General features: G+C 35.3%; 1 protein-coding gene across 2 annotated transcripts in view; it reads left to right on the forward strand.

Annotated features, from left to right (window-relative positions):
- The window catches only part of kibra (WW and C2 domain containing protein kibra), a 402,614-nt gene that overhangs the window by 374,536 nt on the left and 7,813 nt on the right, over nucleotides 1–20,265 (forward strand). For both annotated transcript variants that reach the window (XM_069826453.1, XM_069826455.1), the window contains 4 exons: nucleotides 4,193–4,399; nucleotides 6,020–6,180; nucleotides 6,362–6,569; nucleotides 14,696–14,829. In XM_069826453.1, the coding sequence (XP_069682554.1) occupies nucleotides 4,193–4,399; nucleotides 6,020–6,180; nucleotides 6,362–6,569; nucleotides 14,696–14,829 (710 nt within the window). The remainder of the gene's footprint in view (nucleotides 1–4,192; nucleotides 4,400–6,019; nucleotides 6,181–6,361; nucleotides 6,570–14,695; nucleotides 14,830–20,265) is intronic.

Here is a 20,265-nt window from a genome sequence, read left to right on the forward strand (position 1 = left end):
GTGCCGATCCCATATTTATAAATGCAGTAGTTTACAGATAATACATCAGCGAACAAGTCTATATTTTTTCAGATTTTTAACTTGGCTATTTAATATAGTAATTTTGCTTTGAAAAAGAAACGATTAAAAAAATAGGCCAAATTTTAAATTTATTTGTGATAGGCCTAAAGTAATAAAAAGTGTTGTATTTCGTCTTTCAAATGCGCCAAACCGCAAATCTCAATTATATGTAGACACAGAGTTCCATGCGAGTTTATGTAACAGTGCGCGCATAATTTGCGTAACTTCAAATATTCATAACTACATAAATAATTAATAATTGTGAAAATAAAAAAATACGGGTCTCCTTATTTGATGTCTGGAATTCATGAAAAAAAATTCGACCATTTCCGAGAAGGTCGTGTTTTATTGCCGTGCGATTTGACGTGGAATGACTCCATTACACTACCTTATTACTAACAACATCACAAAACAAAAAATCACCAGCCTTTGCTCAATGTATATGCAAGGCATAACAAAAGCCTAAAGTAGCCTAATCTAACCTGTCACAGATTCCTGTATATGCAAGGCATAGCGTGAGTGTACAGTAGTGTGAAACTTTCGTAATGTCACCAAAATTGTGTTGGTATGACTGAGGAGAGGCTCTGAACACTTGAAGGTGTATAAGCGAAGTACAAGGAAGTAACTCAGTGTTAGTTTAGTCTTAATTTGTTTTGAGAGAAGTAACTATTTCCATTTAATATCTCCTCCTGTTAATTTTATTTATGCACACATTAACATCTAGGTCATATCACTTGAGTATATACCAGTAGGCTGTTGGACTAAAGTTATGATTCTATTTCTTTTGTTATGTGTTATACCGGGTGAGTCACTTAAAACTTGCACCGCAAATATTTCTGAAATGGAAAGTGATTTTGATGTGTGGTTTTCACAGAGTTGAATTATAGACAAGGACTCGTATTTGTAGCCCACACACAGATTTCAATAAGTATGAAAAAGTGTACTTTTTTACACAACATACATTTTTTAAATGGAACGATCCCTACTGACATGAAAAAAAATAAAACTAGAGTAAATTAGAATGTCAATGTTTTTTTTGCAGGATTCTAGCTCAAATAGTTTACAAGAAATTGTATTTTGAAAATTATAAACACCAACAGTTGTCTATCTCATGTGTTAGCACAAACTAAAGAAAAACAAAAGTGAACAAACTAATTCTCTTTAGATTCTGACAAAGAAAGAGAAAATTAACAATCAAAGGTTTTGTTCAAAATGACCATCACCAGCTTGAACACACCTCCAGTCTGCCATATAAAGATTGCTATACATGTTCTAACATATCAGCAGGAATTTCAGCGCAGGCAGCAGTAATCCAGTCTTTCATATCATCTCATGTAGTCAGTATTTCCTTGTAGACAGTGTCTTTCTGTTTTCCCCACAGAAAAAAATCTAAAGGGGTCAAATCAGGTGAACAGGCCGGCCAAGGTACAGGTCCTCTTCGCCCAATCCAATGATTTGGAGACAATCGGTGAAGACAATCTGTAGTACGATGTGCACTATGGGCTGGACAAGCATCATGTTGAAACCACAAGTTCCTCCTAGTCTGCAGTGGAACGTCTTCTAACATCTGTGGAAGTTGGTCTGTTAGGAGGTTGAGATACATTTCCGAATCCAGTGTTCCTTCTATGAAAAAAGGGCCTATGAGCTGATGGTTCTCTATTCCACACCACACGTTTAAACTCCATGGACGCTGACGTTTCACCTACGAATCCAATGGAGATTGTCTACAGACCAATAGTGTATGTTTCTGAGGTTAATGTGACAATGATAAGTAAATGTTGCTTCGTCACTAAACAAGATACATGACAAATCTGGAGTATCATGTCTTACTGCCGATGTACAAAAGTTAACATGATTCTCTTGATGAAGAGAGATGTGATAGGAATGGAACTTATGTCTATGGAGAATGCGAATTACACTTCGTTGACTCATGCCACTTCCTCGTGCGATTGCACGGGAACTAGAATGCGGATCTATTGCAACAACAGCCAGTACATTAATTTGTCCCTCTTCTCCAGTCACTGGTTTCCTTCTGTTACGTTTTATCGGTGTTACACTACCTGTTTCACGTAATTGGTTGAAGAGATTCACAAATAATTGTCGAGATGGTTGACGTCTATTGGGATACCTTTCTGCGTACACTGTACAAGCACGAACAGCATTCTTCCTACATTCCCCATACACCATGAGGATGTCGGCTTTTTTCTGCGTTGGGAAATACCATCTTTTATGCGCGTCCTATTTCTTGAACTATCCCAAAGTAACTGACAAAGTCGCAATGCAGTCAGTGTACAGAAAACACAATGTCAACAAACATAACAACATCGTAATCTAGCAACTAAGCAATTGAATGGGACAGACAACTATTGGTGCTTACAATTTTCAAAATACAATTTCTTGTAAACTATTTGAGCTAGAATCCTGCAAAAAAAACCATTGACATTCTAATTTACTCTGGTTTTATTTTTTTCATATCAATAGGCATTGTTCCATTTAAAAAAATGTATGTTGTGTAAAAAAGTACACTTTCTCATAATTATAAAATCTGTGTATGGGCTACAAATACGAGCTCTTGTCTATAATTCAACTCTGTGAAAACTGCACATCGCAATCACCTTCCATTTCAGAAATATTTGCGGTGCAAGTTTTAAGTGACTCACTCTGTATATGGCTTGTATTCATTTGAACTGATATCACTTTTTAATGATAATGGTGTTCAAGGAAGTGATGAATTATGGTGTGTATATTTCCAATCTGGCATTTGCCTTTGTGACTTAGGGAAACCATGAAAAAACCGTGGTGAGATTGGCCTGCTGTTAGGTTTCTACTCACAACCTCCTGAATGTGAGTCTAATGCATTACCACTGAGCCACCTCGCTCAGTTCATTTGATGTTATAGTAATGTTAACAAAAAGTATGAACTGAATTGGGATTATCTATTTTTTTTATGTAATACTTGAGAACCGAATTGTTAAAATAATTCTACCAGCAGACATACTGACATTCAGATCATAATAAGCGGAGAGAGATAAAGAAAGTATAAGAATTTACTGAATAAGTTTACGTTTAAGTTATTCTGTTGAGAAGTACTTCCAGGGAAATATAACATGTATAACAAAGAATTTTTAGTTGCAATTGCAATTTTAAAATACACTTTCATTTGGGAACATTTTGTGTAGAATTCTGTTCCGAACATGTTGTGAATGGTGTGGTATATGCTCTATATGTATAATATGATGAAGTTCTGTTTATTGCTATGAAACTGATAACAATTCATGTTCTGCAACCTGAGCATGCACAAATAAAGATGGTGTGGACAGTTAGCAGAATTAAAGTTTAATTGAAGAAATGGATGTGGGGGAATGTCTCTGGGATCCTTTAAGTACAGATTTCAGAGACAGAAACATCCGTAAAGATTCTTTGTGTAAAAGATTCTTTGTGGGGGAATGTCTCTGGGATCCTTTAAGTACAGATTTCAGGGACAGAAACATCCGTAAAGATTCTTTGCGTTTTAATTTTTATTACAGAGATGGGTAAGTAGAGAAAAAGTTTCGCAACTTAAAAGCCACAGTACAAGTACAGGGAATTAGCAAAAATTGAAAATGTGACTTCCACAATGTTCTATACATGTTCCCAATGTCTTCACTTATTTTATATGGTTACAGATCTCTCTGATACAAAATGTCATATACTTCTATGCAAATGTTTCCAATGAAACATACCTTTACAGTAATGTTCATTTAGAAACTCTCCATTTAGAAGATTTAAATTATTCAGTTAAAAAATTTCATAGTTAAATGTTCGGATATACTTGGACTTCTCTGGTCAATGAAGTTACTGGTACTCTTTAGGTTACCAGTACATTGTTTTTCACGGAACATGCAACAAAGGTACGAGTACAAGTGCTATGAACATTCTTAAGGGGAGATAGGGTTTCTATGCACTGCAATAAACAATATTATAATGTTGTTTCTTTGTCCTCAGGAATGTAAGTCATATAAATTATATTCGTTTGATGGAAGACTAAGTTTAATTCAGACTTAACTTTACTTCAGTTTCAAAATTTCCTAAGTTCAGTACAGAGTTGTGTAGAGAAATAGATTACATGCATTTGTTGTTTGTGATATTGCAGGAGGACACAGCAGTGTTGACAGACTCTCTGGTGGAGTTCCCTGTGGACACACTGGACAAAGAGACCAACACAGAGTGTGTGTTTATTCCAGAGAAAGGTGGAAGGAAGCGAGGCAGTGGTGAGGAGCCTGCCCGAGCTATTGTCATTAAGCGCTCACAGACCTTCAGTCCCAGTGCTGCCGTTAGCAAGAATCAATACATCTGTAGGGTGAGTCTTTATATCTGCAGTAAAACTTCATTTATACATTTTTAAGGGAGTCTGAAGAAAAACACGTAGCTATAAGTGACAAAAACGTACCTATAATTGAAATGTCATAACATCTGAAATAACATTTGATGACTAAAATTTTCACGAGAGAAATTTGTAACTTCACAGTCAAGCTATCTTTAAATCTACATATAATACTGTACTCAAATTTATAACACATATTCTTGAAAAATGTTATTATTTGTAGAAAATCTTAGCTGCTTAGAGCCAAAAGTGACTGATATATTTCTAAGTCAAATCCAGAAAATTTTACGACATTGATGTACTTTGTTCTTCCCAAGTGATCATAATTTAATAACTCGTGATTTTACAAAAAAAGTCTTATTTTGGACTCTGCTTGCTCCTAAGAAATAAACCATGCCCTCAAATTGTGATAACTCTTCCGTAATTTGTTCAGTTGCATCATGGTGTGTTACAAAATGTTCCACTGTTTCTGAAGCAGTAACAGTGTCATTAAAGGACACAAGATCAGTGGAGGAACTTCAAAGTGGGTGACATCTTAACAATGAACACATACTATGTCTTTGCGTTCTTACATTTTCATGGCAAACCTAATTTCGAGCAAACTTGATTTAGAAATATATATTATTTTAATGTACCGAAGTACATATGATATTTCCATGCAGATATTCTACGTCATCACACGATGCAAGAGTAATGGAACGGAGGAAAATTCTCTCCGAAAGTATAAATGACGTTTCGTATCTCTTGGTGTTTAAATGTGATCGTATAAGTGAAAAATGTATAACCAAAATAAATTAAGATGGAAAGTATAGGAATGTTTCTGGGACATCAGAAGAAACTTAGAAGTGTGAAAAATGTATAAATGAGAAATGTATAAAAAAAAGTTTTACTATATTTTTTGTATTTCTATTATTGTAAGCTCTGATCTTTGTGGCCTGGTGATGTGCAGAATTCCATTTTCCATATACAGCAACAGGGTTGGTGCGAGGAGGGACTTTCGCACCTGTTCTGAAATTCCCACAACCCCTTCAGCATCCCTTTCAAATATCTAGTATTAGAGAATTTAATCATGTATAGGCTTATGATGAATGAAGTGTAATTTTAAGTTAAGAAAGAGAGATTCCTTCATAGTTTATTTATTTTTATGCATCATTAAAGGAGTGCTATATAAATTGAATTTGGTGTAGGTATTCCATTGACATTTATTCCATCTGAAATTCTCAGCAGTTCTTAGGCCTGAATTTAGGACGGGAAATTGCATACTACTTTTTCACTGTATTTCATGCAGATTTATGTACTACCCTGTAACAATTTTGCCCTGCTTGTGTGGCAGGATTCAGAAGATGTGTCATTAAATCAGATTTTAAGGGGTATCCATTGTCTCCTAAATATATGTAGCCTATGTATTGTTTAATTAGAAACGAAACATTTTTCTTTAGAGTGGTTGTATATGAGAATTGCAAGACTTAGCATATCAAATTCGTAACGCAACATTTTAAATAAGTTTGTTATTTTGAAAGTCTGACAATAAAATTTCATTACTTTTATTTGTGTTAGTGATACATGTCCGTATAACTGTAATCTCCTGCTTTGCAGTTAAATCGAAGTGATAGCGATAGCTCTATGCCTCTCTATCGACGGGGGGGGCCCTTTCAACGGAATTCCATAGAGAGACGTTCTCTGAGATGGCGACGACCTCCTGGTACGGTTTTAATGACTAAACACCATCGCAGTGCAAGTAGTGGGGCATCCAGTGGGTGAGTACCAGACTGTAGCATAATAATAACATTGCTTCAATTTAAGTTTTCTGAACTTCTATAGTTTCAACTGTTTCATTTAAGTGAAAAGTTGCAGCTTATGGAGCTACAATTGGGTTTGCATGTGGTAAACATCCATGTTGAAATATTATACAGAATGAGAGAATGTTTATTTTTGCAGCCATCATCAATCAAATTGTACAGTACGAACATCCCTGGACCTAGAACTGGATCTGAGAGCACAGCACACACGATTACAGACATTGCAGGACGAGCTAGCCAGACTGCGTGAGCTGAAGTCTCGACTGGAAACTGCTCGGGCACAAGGCGACCAAGAGCTTGCAGCCTGGGTACTGGAAGACCAGCAGTTCCAGAACCTTGTTGCTCAAGTAAGTGTTGTAGGGATTCTTAGATAAATAAGAATTTCATTTACATTGCTCGAAATTCAGTATAGTGCATATAATATATAAAATAATTTGTATGTAAAAATCAAACATTTTTGTTACAATGAAGTGACAATTCAGTTAAATTTACGAGTCTATGTAAAAAAGTATAAAATTAGTTTTTATACAAAATAACTACCAAATTTATAATTCTAGTGAAATTGTATTCACATTGATATGTATACTATAATAAAATACAAATAAATTGAATAATTAAAGGAAGAAAATCTCATCTAAATAAGAGGACTCGGGGAAGGATGTAAGAATACTTGTAGCAATACCGCACTGAATGGCGATACCAATGCGCTGACGTAGATATTGACTGCTTCGAGGGTCCCCAGAAAGCTGCACTAAACTTCTGCCTATGGTGGAGATGAGAGCTTTGGCTTCTTTACACCATGATCCAAATGTTTCAATCGAAAAAGGGACAAAAATATAATTATCTGCAAGATGTTTATATTTATGGTGTTTACTGACAGCGGCACTTTCTGCTGCAGATCCTGGTGTCTTAGAGGTTGAAGACAAATGAGAAGGGGCCAGTGTATCCACACATGTGGAATCCCAAATTAAGGATTTGCCTACACCCCACGGGACTAGAGTCAGACCATCGGGTCTCTTGCCATCTGAATGGTTGATCCCGGAAGGTTCTAAGATGGATGGAACCCCTGAGGATGTTAATGCTCTTTTAATGATGTCATTGAGCGATAAATGACGAGAGAGACGCCCCTTACTCATAACACAACTTAAGGCATGGTGGCCATCAGAATCTACAATATTGCCACAGATACATTTATGAATGTGACAGATTTTGCAACTGAGGCGTAAAGCCACGGAAACTTTAAAGGATCTGGGATCCATAAGAGTACCAATGTTAGGGGAAGGAATTGCATGAAGCCAAGATCCTGAAACATTTTGTTGGAGAGCTAAAAAACGAGCACGATATGTATCTGAAAAAAAAGATGACTGAAGGGACTCCGTAACAAGAGAGATTAGTATTTCATCCCAATTCTTTTGAACCGTTGGAAAAGACGGAGGATCAGAGTTATTGGAAACCTCACCCCATCGAACTGAAGCCTCCTGCACAAAAGGGATCTGAACCGAATCACTGTAAGAGGGAAAAATAGATTTGATTTGGTCTAAAACCCCGTGCGCAGAAGCTAAAAATGCCGGCGTACAAATGTCACTCAATTTTCTAATACCTAACCCGCCAAATTTAATAGGTAGAGAAGGTTGAATCCAACTGCAATCACTAAGAAAAATATTAAGTAAAATATCTAAGTAATGACGTATCATATTGTCAGCTTGACAGAGGAAAGATGTAAACAACCATATAGGGGTAGTCCGCAAAAAGTAGTTAAATTTTGGAATCAATAAACAGTTCTTAAGGAGAAAGTAAGATATGTGGGGATTAAGGGGGACTAACCTGTCAAGCAAAGTTTTCAAATGAAGTAATTTCTGCTCTGCAATATCTTGAACTGCATCTAAGAAAATAGGGGTACCTAGAATGGTTAAATCAGATTTAGAAATTAGTTTAATACCAGGAGCTACAAGCTGAAAAGCAGATACAACTTTCTCGAGGTTATGAGAGCAGAAATAAAGTTCGCATTTGTCTGGGTTGAGTTGTAAGCCAATTTGAGAACCAAGGGAAATTATTTTCTGAAGGTCGCTAAGAACAACCAAAGGATCACCAGCTAAGGTTCCGTCATCAAGATAAAAAGATTTAAAATCACTATTAAGAGATGTAGTAATTGGTTGTAATACAAGACAGAAAAGCAGGGGACCAAAAGGGTCCCCTTGTTGACAGCCTAATTGGGATAAGATAGTGTCAGATCTGTAAAACAATTTTGTAGGGTATCCATAGGCTTCCCAAAGAAAGGCAAAATGTTGGGGAAGATTTTGTTTATGGCATCCAGCATAATGTCGCGTTCAATACAATTAAAGGCATTTTTAAAATCTAATTTTAAGAGGATCTTATTAGAGGAGAAATTATCTTTCAGTATTAAGTTTTGGATATGGTCACTTGAGCATACATTTATATTTTACTTCACATAAAAACTCTTTCGTGAAAACTAATAATCTTTGACAATTATTAATCTCTCAGCATCTTACCTCTGAGTGAGGTTCTGGCTGATATGTACATCTATTATCAGGCAGTACATCTCACTTGATGATATGTGTCAGAGGAAGAACAATTATTTGTATTCATCTGAAGTCTGATTAGTGTAATATGTAGCTAATCGGGGATGTATGCAATGGAAGAGGAAAGGAACTGGCCACCCTACCCCATTATCTCCTGGCCTGGTTGCCTCATAAGTGGTGCCATGTTAGTATCATTACATACATACATACATACGTGTTCTGCCCATGGGCAGGTCTTTCACTGCAATCCCAGCATTCTCCAATCTTTCCTATTTTCTGCCTTCCTCTTAGTCTCCGCATATGATTCACATATCTTATTTTGTCATCTATCACCTGATATCTTCTTCTGCCCTGAACTCTTCTCCCATTCACCATTCCATCCAGTGCATCCTACAGTAGACAATTTCTTCTCAGCCAGTGATCTAACCAATTCCTTTTTCTCTTTCCGATCAGTTTCAGCATCATTCTTTCTTCACACATTCTTTCCAACACAATTTCATTTCTTATTCTGCCTGTCCACTTCACACGCTCCATTCTTCTCCATACCCACATTTCAAATGCTTTTATTCGTCTCTTCATTTCGTCGTAATGTCCATGTTTCTGCCCTCCCCCCCCCTACAACGCCACCCTCCACACAAAGCACTTCACTAGTCTCTTCCTTAGTTCTTTTTCCAGAGGTCTGCAGAAGATGCTCCTTTTTCTATTAAAAGCTTCCTTGGCCATTATTATCCTTTTCTTGATTTCCTGGCTGCAGTTCATGTTACTGCTTATAGTACATCTCAAGTATTTGAAGCTGTTCTCTTGCTCTACTGTCTCATTTAGAATTCGCAAGTTTACCTTCTTTATTTTTCTTGTGTTCGTCTTGTAACTTCTCAAAAATGTTACAACATAGCCCTGTTATAATTCTGTTGCAAAGTTGTGTTCAGAGTTATATATTTCTAGTATGTATTGTCATCATCCTTTCCTGTTATGGTCTTGGCCTGTTACGGTCTCAATCACTCTTCGCAAACATCTATTCCCTTTAGGCTGGTAGTGTAAGAGTTGTTTGGATATCCTGCATTATCCGTTCTCTACATCAGCCATTGCCATAACTTTCCATTACATGAGGCACGAGATATGCAATACTTTGTTTACTAAGAGGGTAGAGTAGGATGAGAAATACGAACTTCGACCTGTGTTACCTTATGGTAATTGCTAAGGTGGTCAGTGGCGAATTGTTAAGAAAGTGCTTGAATACTGTAAAACTTTCGAAACCTTTCATTTCATTTGGACAAATAAATTTGGCAGTTTTAATCATAAACCTCTTTATTGAATCTCCATCACTGAACAGTGCTGAAAACATTATCCCATGCCATTCCAGGGGTCTTTACTATTTATTATACTGGAGACTCTAATTTACGTGACTACTACTACCACCATTATCTCTGATGGCGATTTCCGAAAACGTGTATACACATTGTATCATTCTTCTTTCAGTCTGGACAACTGCTGAATTACTATGGAGCAGGTTTCTCAAAGTCCAGTATGTTGCACTGATTGTACCAGGCTATCTTTGCTTACTTTTATGCTGCCACTCAATTCGATAACTATTCTCAAACAACAGACTGCCACCACAAAGAGATAGATCTATAATATGTCTTAAGCTCTTCACCCAATATTGGCCAATGTGAAAATAGAGTGTATTTCATTACAACACAATCTCAGTTTCATATAAGATACTTACGAAAGTCATAGTTAAGGTACACATTGTTATTAATGCTTATGTTTTGTTGTACGATTTTAACTCATTGTATTTAATGTAGTTAGGTTTTAATATGTCTATAAATACTATGAGGGTCATTTCATAAATAATGCATACGTTGGTGAAACTGTTAAGTGGATGATGAAACACCAATGAAAATTACGTCAGTTGCAGTGTGTGAAGGACGTGTGTTCGTTTCGCCCATAGCATACTCTGTGTTTAGGTAACAAGAGTTGGAAATGGAGCCTACACAGGTCTCGGGCACTGTGACGATTGAAGATCGTACAATAAGATCGAATCTTTATGTGGCAAAACCTCATTTTACTGTGATTTCAACTCAGTCTCGAAGTGTCTAATCCACATTTCATCAATAGCGACAATTCTAAAAAAGAAAAGCTTCGCTTTCGATGTCGAATCTTTGTTTCTGAAAATTTGCAGTGTTCAGGCATTTCTGCTTCTGTTGAGCAGTCAAACAGTGAGGGATCATTCGCGCAGAAATTTGTCTTTTCTTCAAATTATTTGTCAAAATACTGACTTCTGAAGTTTGTGGAATCTCGTAACTTCTGAAAGTTCTTCACATGTCCCTCAACGATCTTCTTCAAGAGTATTTGCCACAAGTTTCACACTATGTTCATCTGTTGATGTCTTCGGCCTTCTTGGTTTATGCTGACATGACCATCATGAAAACTTGTAGTCCAACGAGAAACTGTACTATGATCCACTGTAATTTACCACAAATTGGACTGAGAGCACTGTGGATTTCTGTGAGGTTTTTGTCATGTAAAGATTTGATCTTTAATCTTCAGTTGTCACAATACCCGAGACACGTGTAAGCTGCATTTCTAGCTGTCGTTGCCTAAACACAGAGTATGCTATGGATAAAACGAACACACGTGCTTGCTTGTTCCTCAAGCCTTCAACTACAATTGACGTAATTTGCATTGGTATTACTTCATTCACTTCACAGTTCTACTAACTTGTGCATTATTTATGAAATGATCCTCGTGTGATACTTAGATATTGTTTTATATTGTCTCATGATGCCATAAATGGCGTAAACATTCACATGAATCATTAACTTGAATTAAGAACAATTGTAATAAAATGCATATTACATTAATTTGATTTTAATATTAAAGGTCAACTTGATAAATTATAAAGACTGAAAACTATAGCTTGATTTAATCAATTATAGACTTATCTAAACAATACACCAAAATGAATTGTAAATATCACACGTCTTCTCCTCCTCTCCAGAATCTTCATTCAGTTCGTCATCATCGCAAGGTTGACTATAACTTCATCAATGACACTCTCCAATCTTCCATCCCTTTCCCAATATAAATCTTCAATAGATATTGTGTTTCTGCAGTAGGCCTCTCAGTCCTCTGGTGTCACAGAGGAAATTTCTTTGTCTGCCAGGCATTTTAGGTCCATAAGAGATAAATCTCCTGAGGTGTTATGTTCGCAGACAAAATTCTTGACTTTTGCCTAAACAAGCTCAATTGGATTAAGGTCACAATTGTAAGGAGGTAGACGAATAACTTTGTGGCCTTTTCGTTTCAGTACCTCATCCACACAATGTATATCATTGGCTTATAACACCTCGTAACTGCAATTGAGGAAATTGTACAAGAGAGCAAAATAAGTTCTTATACTTTTTATACCCCAGCTAACAACTGTTATGCATTTGTTATATATAAAATATAGAAACATTTTCACACTTACGAGGTGTTATTAGCAGACACATTTTGAAAATATGCACAAATTTCGATATTAGGGAAAAATTGGACTTAGGGGTTTTAGAAGTAAGCCAGTGATATCTTTTATGTGATCTCTTTGGGTGTGTCACATCTGTTTACTCTTTAGTCTACTGTACTGTAATAAGAAACGAGAAAAGAGCTGACATTAGAAGATACAGTGTTGTTACAATTAGCAATACCAATTTCACAGTCCTTGCTTCTTCAAATATATTAATGTTAGATGCTGTTGATATAGCTGCGTCGCTGTTATTTCCTTTTTGTTTACATCTTAAGTCATTGTATTGTTGCACATTCTATATACCCACTTGCTGCCGTGCAGGACAATACATTAATTAACATCTGTTTATTAAATTTGATAACAATGGAAGTGCATAACATCATCTGTGCACGATTAAATGTAGCCGAGCTTCAATGTGATTGGCTGGCAGAAATAACAGCGACATGGCTATACAATATCAATTTCACAGTCCTTGTTTCTTCAAAAATATTAATTTTAGAACCCATGTTAATTAGACATTTTCTTTGTTTTTATGAATACTACCACGTTTCAAAATATGTTGTTTACTAATTTTCTTGGCTTTGTATATTCTCCGTTTGCTGTCATGCGTCTCAATAATATTTCTCTAGCTGAGAATTTTCATCTGCATAATTTTTGTGATAGCTTAACACTTGAGGAGTTAGTCCTTATTCATTATACATAATAGACAGTATAGTGATGGGTAGAGAGGCATTCTGTAGAGATAAGCTGCCAAAGAATCATGAGCTGTGTAGAGATGGAACAATGGCACTGATGCTGTTCTCGGGAAATCTGTGATTAAGTGTTTATTTTGCAGAGTTCACTCCACTGTTTTCACTTTCTCTTCTGAAGTGTTCCAATAACTTTCTCTCATTGTCCTCTGTATTTTGAGTTTTGCTGCTTCTATTGGTATTTCACAGTAGCTGTTTGCAATAAACTAGTGCCCTTTTTAGCAAGAAAATCTGAATGTTCATTGCTAATTATACTACAGTGAGAAGGTAGCCAATGGAAGAAAATTATTTTCCCTAGATTTTGTAGGTACTTTACAGAATGTAGTATTTAATTTATTCTCCAGTTGTAGTACCTCATTTTTGCTATGACTTCAATTGCTGATTTTGAATCGCACAATAAAATTATCTTATTGAAGTGTTTAATATGTATAAACGATTGTTTTAATGAGGTGTTTATGGCTTTCAATTCTCCTGAAAGTGTGTGACTTTGGCCCTAGGCTGATGTAGTATGAAAATAATTTACAGTAAATTCCTGCTCCTGTATTAGATTCCTTATTCAGCAATGATCCATCAGTACAGATATGGGTCTACTCATCTTGAGGAAATATTGTGTTTTTGTTTCCAGAGCTAGTTGTTGCAGTTGACAAATTTGTGTGTTTCTTTGAAGTTTTTTTATTTCCTTTATTCTTGTATACACTTTTTTAACACTTATATAATCACTGATTAAATGTTAAGTTATTTAAATTAATAAATAACTACTTTGCTGTGTTAACATTTTAACTAATGACATTATACCAGATTGACTAGTTTCGAAGTTTTTTTCATCATCTGAATTCTCTTTCTTTATTGCAAGCAGACAGACTAACGAAAATTCAAGCTTATGCCAAGGTATAAAAGAATATTTAAGATGTAGTTTTACTAGGGTGTGCACAGGCACACCCCACAGCTATGCCTGTACTTTCTGATATTGCACATGAACAAAATTCGACGAACAGATTAGAAGAAATCACTATACACATGCAAACAACATGCTGTAAACTTTTTTTTCCGATATAAGAGATGCTGAAGACAAGAAATTGTCGTGAAATGCTTTCTGCATCAGCGCAATACTTTCTCTCTGTACTTGATATTTTGAAAAAGCAAAAACAAGATCATTAACCAAATTAAAAATAAAATATTTTGACAATTTTGAAGTATAACCTCAAAATTTTTAATTACAAGTACTAACAGTATGTGTAAATCTTTAGTAGCCAAAATATTATTATATCAGGAGCAGAAACATTGCATGTGTTTAGTAGCAAAACAAACAAAAAGTTTTTCTTCTTTATTTGAATTACTGATTCATTGTGAAGCACTTCAGTGGTATGTTTGGTCAGAGCTAAATCATATTAAAATTTGTTTACCTCAGTGGAGAAAGACATTCTAAGTAGCCTATAGCTTTGTTTAGTGAAAAAATACGAAATTCGAAACCTGTATTCACTGAAGGTAATTTTTTTCTCTAAATTGTTAGTCACTCTTTTAGAATAATATATCTAATTTTTGGTACTAAAACTATTAAAATAATATTTTCTTTGATGCATGAAAGGTAGTGATTTTTACCAAAAGTTATAATGTTCAGTTTGTCATGAAATAAGCCTGGAAATTTTAACTGCATTAAATGTGTTTTTATCTTACTATTTCAGGCTGAAAATGGGAAGACTAGGAAGAATCCAGATGATAGAAAAATAGAGAAAATGCTGAAGAAGACATCAAAAGAAATTTACAAATTGCGCAAGAGTAAAGCTGGCAAAGGAAAGCCAGATATCATATCCTTCAAGTAAGTATTATCATTGGGAAGATTTCGTCCTTCAGACAGTTTTTTCTTGACTTAGTCATACTGCAAATTTGAACAGTCAACAGAGATTCACTCTGAAGCACTTCGATGTCTGTTTGGTCAATAGTAAATAAATTAAGATTTTTTACTTTCAGAGGAGAACATTCTCTATCTTTGTTCAATTAAACAAGAAGTCTGGAATAACAAAAAATTATGCTATCACGAATGTATCCCTCCCATCCTGTGGAGGTGCTTGGATAAATAGTGATGTCAATTTAAGAGTTAAAATAAAGATGGAATACAGCTACAGCAGATTTTCTTGGCATTGCAAAATTATGTCATTGAAAATTATTATTTGCATAGATTTTTCCTTCTATCTTTGTTTTTTATGCCGTGAATTTTGTTAGCTAATTGCTGTTTCGTGTGGAGTGTGCATAGCTTTTTTTGGGGGCAAGGAGGGGCGTATTTAGTCCTAGGCAGACTAGGCAGCTGCCTAGAGAGGCAGATTTGAAGGGGCGGTTTTTAAGCTATTATTGTTAATTTTTTTAAATTTTATTCATAACTCTTTAAAAGAATACATGAACTTAAACATACAATGAAAAGGATATGAATAACATTGGCAACAATAAGTTCAAATTTAATCAACGGTTTGCCAACGGAAAAAAGGACAGTTTTTCAATAATAGTGTCACAGTGCGATCGTAGCACATTTTCAATGTTAGCTCTCTCACCGTATCTCACATGATAAACTTAAAAAATATTTCTGGTTATTATAGACAGATTGATATCTGAAAAAATCATTGGAAGAGTTTTATAGCAAATTTGAGATTCTAAGTAATTTGCCTCGACAAAAGAACACTGAACTACTCGTATTAGTGCTAGAAGACTGCAAGAGCATTACAAAGATGACTTGGAAGAATCTTTGAGTCATGAAATTATTCATTTTGAAGCATATTATAATAAGAGCAACGAAATAAAAGTATCCTTCTTAAGTACACTGTATAAAGTGTTGCTTGAAAACCACATTCAAGAACTGTTTCTTAATTTAGAAATTGCAATACGGATATTCTTGTCAACTGCTGCAACCAATTGTTCAGCCGAGCGCTTTTTCTCACTTCTCAAAAGACTCAAGAATTATTTATGATCATCTGTGGCACAAGATCGAGTAAACAGTCTTGCCATCCTCTCACGAATTCTGACATTACACAGAAACTAGACTATGAAGATGTGATCGACAGATTTGCAACAAGATAGCACGCCTTAGAGTGTAGGCCACACATTCATTGCCTAACTTGACTTTGAAGAGTTCAATATGCATATATTTAATAATAATAATAATAATAATAATAATAATAATAATAATAATAATAATAATAATAATAAAACTTACTTACTTACAAATTTTAAGGAACCCAAAGGTTCATTGCTGCCCTCACATAAGCCCACCATTGGTCCCTATCCTGTGCAAGATTAATCCAGTCTCTATCTTCATATCCCATCTCCCTCAAATCCATTTTGATATTATCCTCCCATCTACGTCTCGGCCTCCCTAAAGATCTTTTTCCCTCCGGTCTCCCAACTAACACTCTATATGCATTTCTGGATTCGCCCATACGTGCTACATGTCCTGCCCATCTCAAACGTCTGGATTTAATGCTCCTAATTATGTCAGGTGAAGAATACAATGCGTGCAGTTCTGCATTGTGTAACTTTCTCCATTCTCCTGTAACTTCATCCCGCTTAGCCACAAATATTTTCCTAAGCACCTTATTCTCAAACACCCTTAACCTATGTTTCTCTCTCAGAGTGAGAGTCCACGTTTCACAACCATACAGAAGAATCTGTAATATAACTGTTTTATAAATTCTAACTTTCAGATTTTTGGACAGCAGACTAGATGATAAGAGCTTCTCAACCGAATAATAACACGCATTTCCCATATTTATTCTGCGTTTAATTTCCTCCTGAGTGTCATTTATATTTGTTACTGTTGCTCCAAGATATTTGAATTTTTCCACCTCTTCGAAGGATAAATCTACAATTTTTATATTTCCATTTCGTACAATATTCTGGTCACGAGACATTATCATATACTTTGTCTTTTCGGGATTTACTTCCAAACCGATCGCTTTACTTGCTTCAAGTAAAATTTCAGTGTTTTCCCTAATCGTTTGTGTATTTTCTCCTAACATATTCACATCATCCGCATAGACAAGAAGCTGATGTAACCCGTTCAATTCCAAACCCTGCCTGTTATCCTGAACTTTCCTAATGGCATATTCTAAAGTGAAGTTAAAAAGTAAAAGTGATAGTGCATCTCCCTGCTTTAGCCTGCAGTGAATTGGAAAAGCATCAGATAGAAACTGACCTATATGGACTCTGCTGTATGTTTCACTGAGACACATTTTAATTAATCGAACTAGTTTCTTGGGAATACCAAATTCAATAAGAATATCATATAATACTTCCCTCTTAACCAAGTCATATGCCTTTTTGAAATCTATGAATAACTGATGTACTGTACCCTTATACTCCCATTTTTTCTCCATTATCTGTCGAATACAAAAAATCTGATCAATAGTCGATCTATTACGCCGAAAACCGCACTGATGATCTCCAATAATTTCATCTACATATGGAGGTAATCTTCTCAAAAGAATATTGGACAAAATTTTGTACGACGTCAACGAAAGTGATATTCCTCGAAAGTTACCACAGTTGGTTTTGTCCCCCTTTTTAAAAATAGGTACAATTATGGACTCCTTCCATTGTTCTGGTACAATTTCCTTTTCCCAAATAGCAAGTACAAGTTTATAAATTTCGCTATATAATGCACTTCCACCCTCTTGTATTAATTCTGCTGGAATTTAATCGATACCTGGAGACTTGTACTTTTTCAGATTTTCTATCGCAATTTCGACTTCTGAAAGTTTGGGTTCGGGTATAAATGGCTCAGCAGTTTGTATTTCAATTTCGTCCCGATCATTTCTAGTTGGCCTGTGTACATTTAGTAGTTGCGCAAAATAGTTTTTCCATCTGTTTAGGATTGATGGAGATTCTGCAAGCAAGTCACCATTCTCATTCTTGATCACGTTTACCCTTGGCTGATATCCGTTCTTAAATTCCTTTATACCCTTATATAAATCTCGAATGTTTTTATTCTTACTATTTGTTTCTACCTCATTCAGTTTTTCCTTCAAGTAACCTCTCTTTTTATTCCTAAGTGTACGACTTGCTTCCCGTCTTTCATTGAAATATCTCTCTTCTCCTCAACTGGATCCTGTAAGAATTTCAATTTTGCCTGTTTCCTTCTTTCTACTACCATGCAACAATCTTCATCAAACCACGGTTTCTTTTTCTTAGTTTCATAATAACCTATGCTCTGCTCAGCTGCAATTTTTATACTATCTCTGATATTTTCCCACACGCTATTAACATCTAATTCTTTCTCAACTTCGTCGGAACTTTCTAAAGTGGCAAACCTATTCGAAATTTCGACCTGATAATTTTGCTTAGCTTCCTCGTCCTTTAATTTCAAAATATTGAATTTAGTAATATTAACTTGTTGCTCTACTCGCTTGGCTACTGATAATCTTTCTCTTAATTCTCCAATCACCAAATAATGGTCAGAATTACAGTCTGCACCCCTGAAAGTTCGAATATCTACTATACTAGTATGTCTCCGTTTATCTATCAAGATGTGATCTATTTGGTTGTGTGTCAATCCATCTGGAGAAGTCCAAGTATGTTTATGTATATACTTATGGGGGAATGTTGTACTTTTGACAATTAAATTTTTTGATGTGGCAAAGTTGACTAATCTAATCTAATCTAATCTAATCTAATAATAATATTGTAATATTACTATTACTATTAGTATTATTATTATTATTTATTTATTTGTTTATTTATTTATTTAACCTGGTAGAGATAAGGCCATCAGGCATTCTCTTCCCCTCTACCAAGGGATTACAACTATCCAGGGTATTATTATTATTATTATTATTATTATTATTATTATTATTATTATTATTATTATTATTTTGTTGATGTTGGTTATGTGGTGGTACATTCATGTAGAAATAAGGAGCGGAAATATTTTTCTCTGCCTAGAGGTGCCAAGTAGCTAGATTCGTCCCTGGGGGCAAGTGTATCTGCCATTTCGTTTCCCACAATGCAGGGATCCATTGTTGCACAGTCTGTTATAAGTTTGGTTTAAGGAGCTTGATCACTGATTGAATGTCATGTACGCTCTGGTACAAAAAATTCTGGATATCTTTATATGTAATAATAATTAGGAAAAATACTGATTTCCGTCTACAATAAGTGTTTTTAGTATCGTACTCTTCTCCTTTTCCATAATCTTTCATGTCCATCAGGTGAGTGCGGAGGAGAAGTGGGAAGATACAACTTCATTGTTCATTTCTCCAAGCTCTATGATCACTTGCAAAATGTAGTCTTTCAACGCTATGTCTTCTGAGCAGCCTAGGTCCGCTTGCAGGTCTAGGTGATATCAATACATGTGCTCTTAACCTTCTAACTGTTTTTACCATGTAAAATCAAACGAACATGTTACCAAATAGCTGGAGTACAGTCGTAGCTGGCAATTTACTTTGGTCTTTGAATTTTGGTTTTAGGGTCATAGTGGTGAACGCATATCTCATCCATAGTCATATATAGTTTAAGAAATTTCTTTGTTTTCTTTAAAATTAGTTAAATGCTGCTCACAGAGCACTGCACTTCTCCCAGCAATGCTCCAATTACAACACAGTGCCCGACGCCAGCAAAACAAGCTCACTAGAATGACTTTACTTAGTTTGTATCATTTCGGATTGCTGTTTGTAGCCATTTCTCACATATTCATTAGTTATACAAGTTATTCCAGCAATATTTAGTGGACCAGTATTGTGAGGTGGAAGTGTAAAGATTCCAATTCCTAAGGAAAACCCAAATGGCATTGCTTACTGTTCAGATAACCTATATCATTTTTTAGTCTCCTGATTACTTTAGCAATATCTCTTAGGAGAAAGAACAGTGATTGTGCACTTCATATTTCAGTTAACTTTACTAAACATACAGCAGCTATACCAAGATGCTATGTCTTTTGTTGGAAAACATGGCAAACCGGACATTTTTTTAACTCTCACCTGCAATCTGCAATAACCTGAATTACTACAACTTTACTCCAACATGATTGTCCTGACATGTTTACTTCTTTTTCATATTGAAAACTCAAAGAACTGAAAATGTATATGTTTAAGAAAAAGCATTTGGCATAAAACCATATAGAGGGAAGCTTTTAAAAATATATATTTGTGACAGGGTTACATTTCATTGAGTTATTACATTGCCTTCATTGTTACATATTCCGTGAAGTATGTTTCATTATTATGGAAGCAAATAACTTGTCTGGTGTTCTTTCTGGAAAATAAATCTGGAA

This window comes from Periplaneta americana, chromosome 5 (genome assembly GCF_040183065.1).
Source record: "Periplaneta americana isolate PAMFEO1 chromosome 5, P.americana_PAMFEO1_priV1, whole genome shotgun sequence".
NCBI classification, from domain to species: domain Eukaryota; kingdom Metazoa; phylum Arthropoda; class Insecta; order Blattodea; family Blattidae; genus Periplaneta; species Periplaneta americana.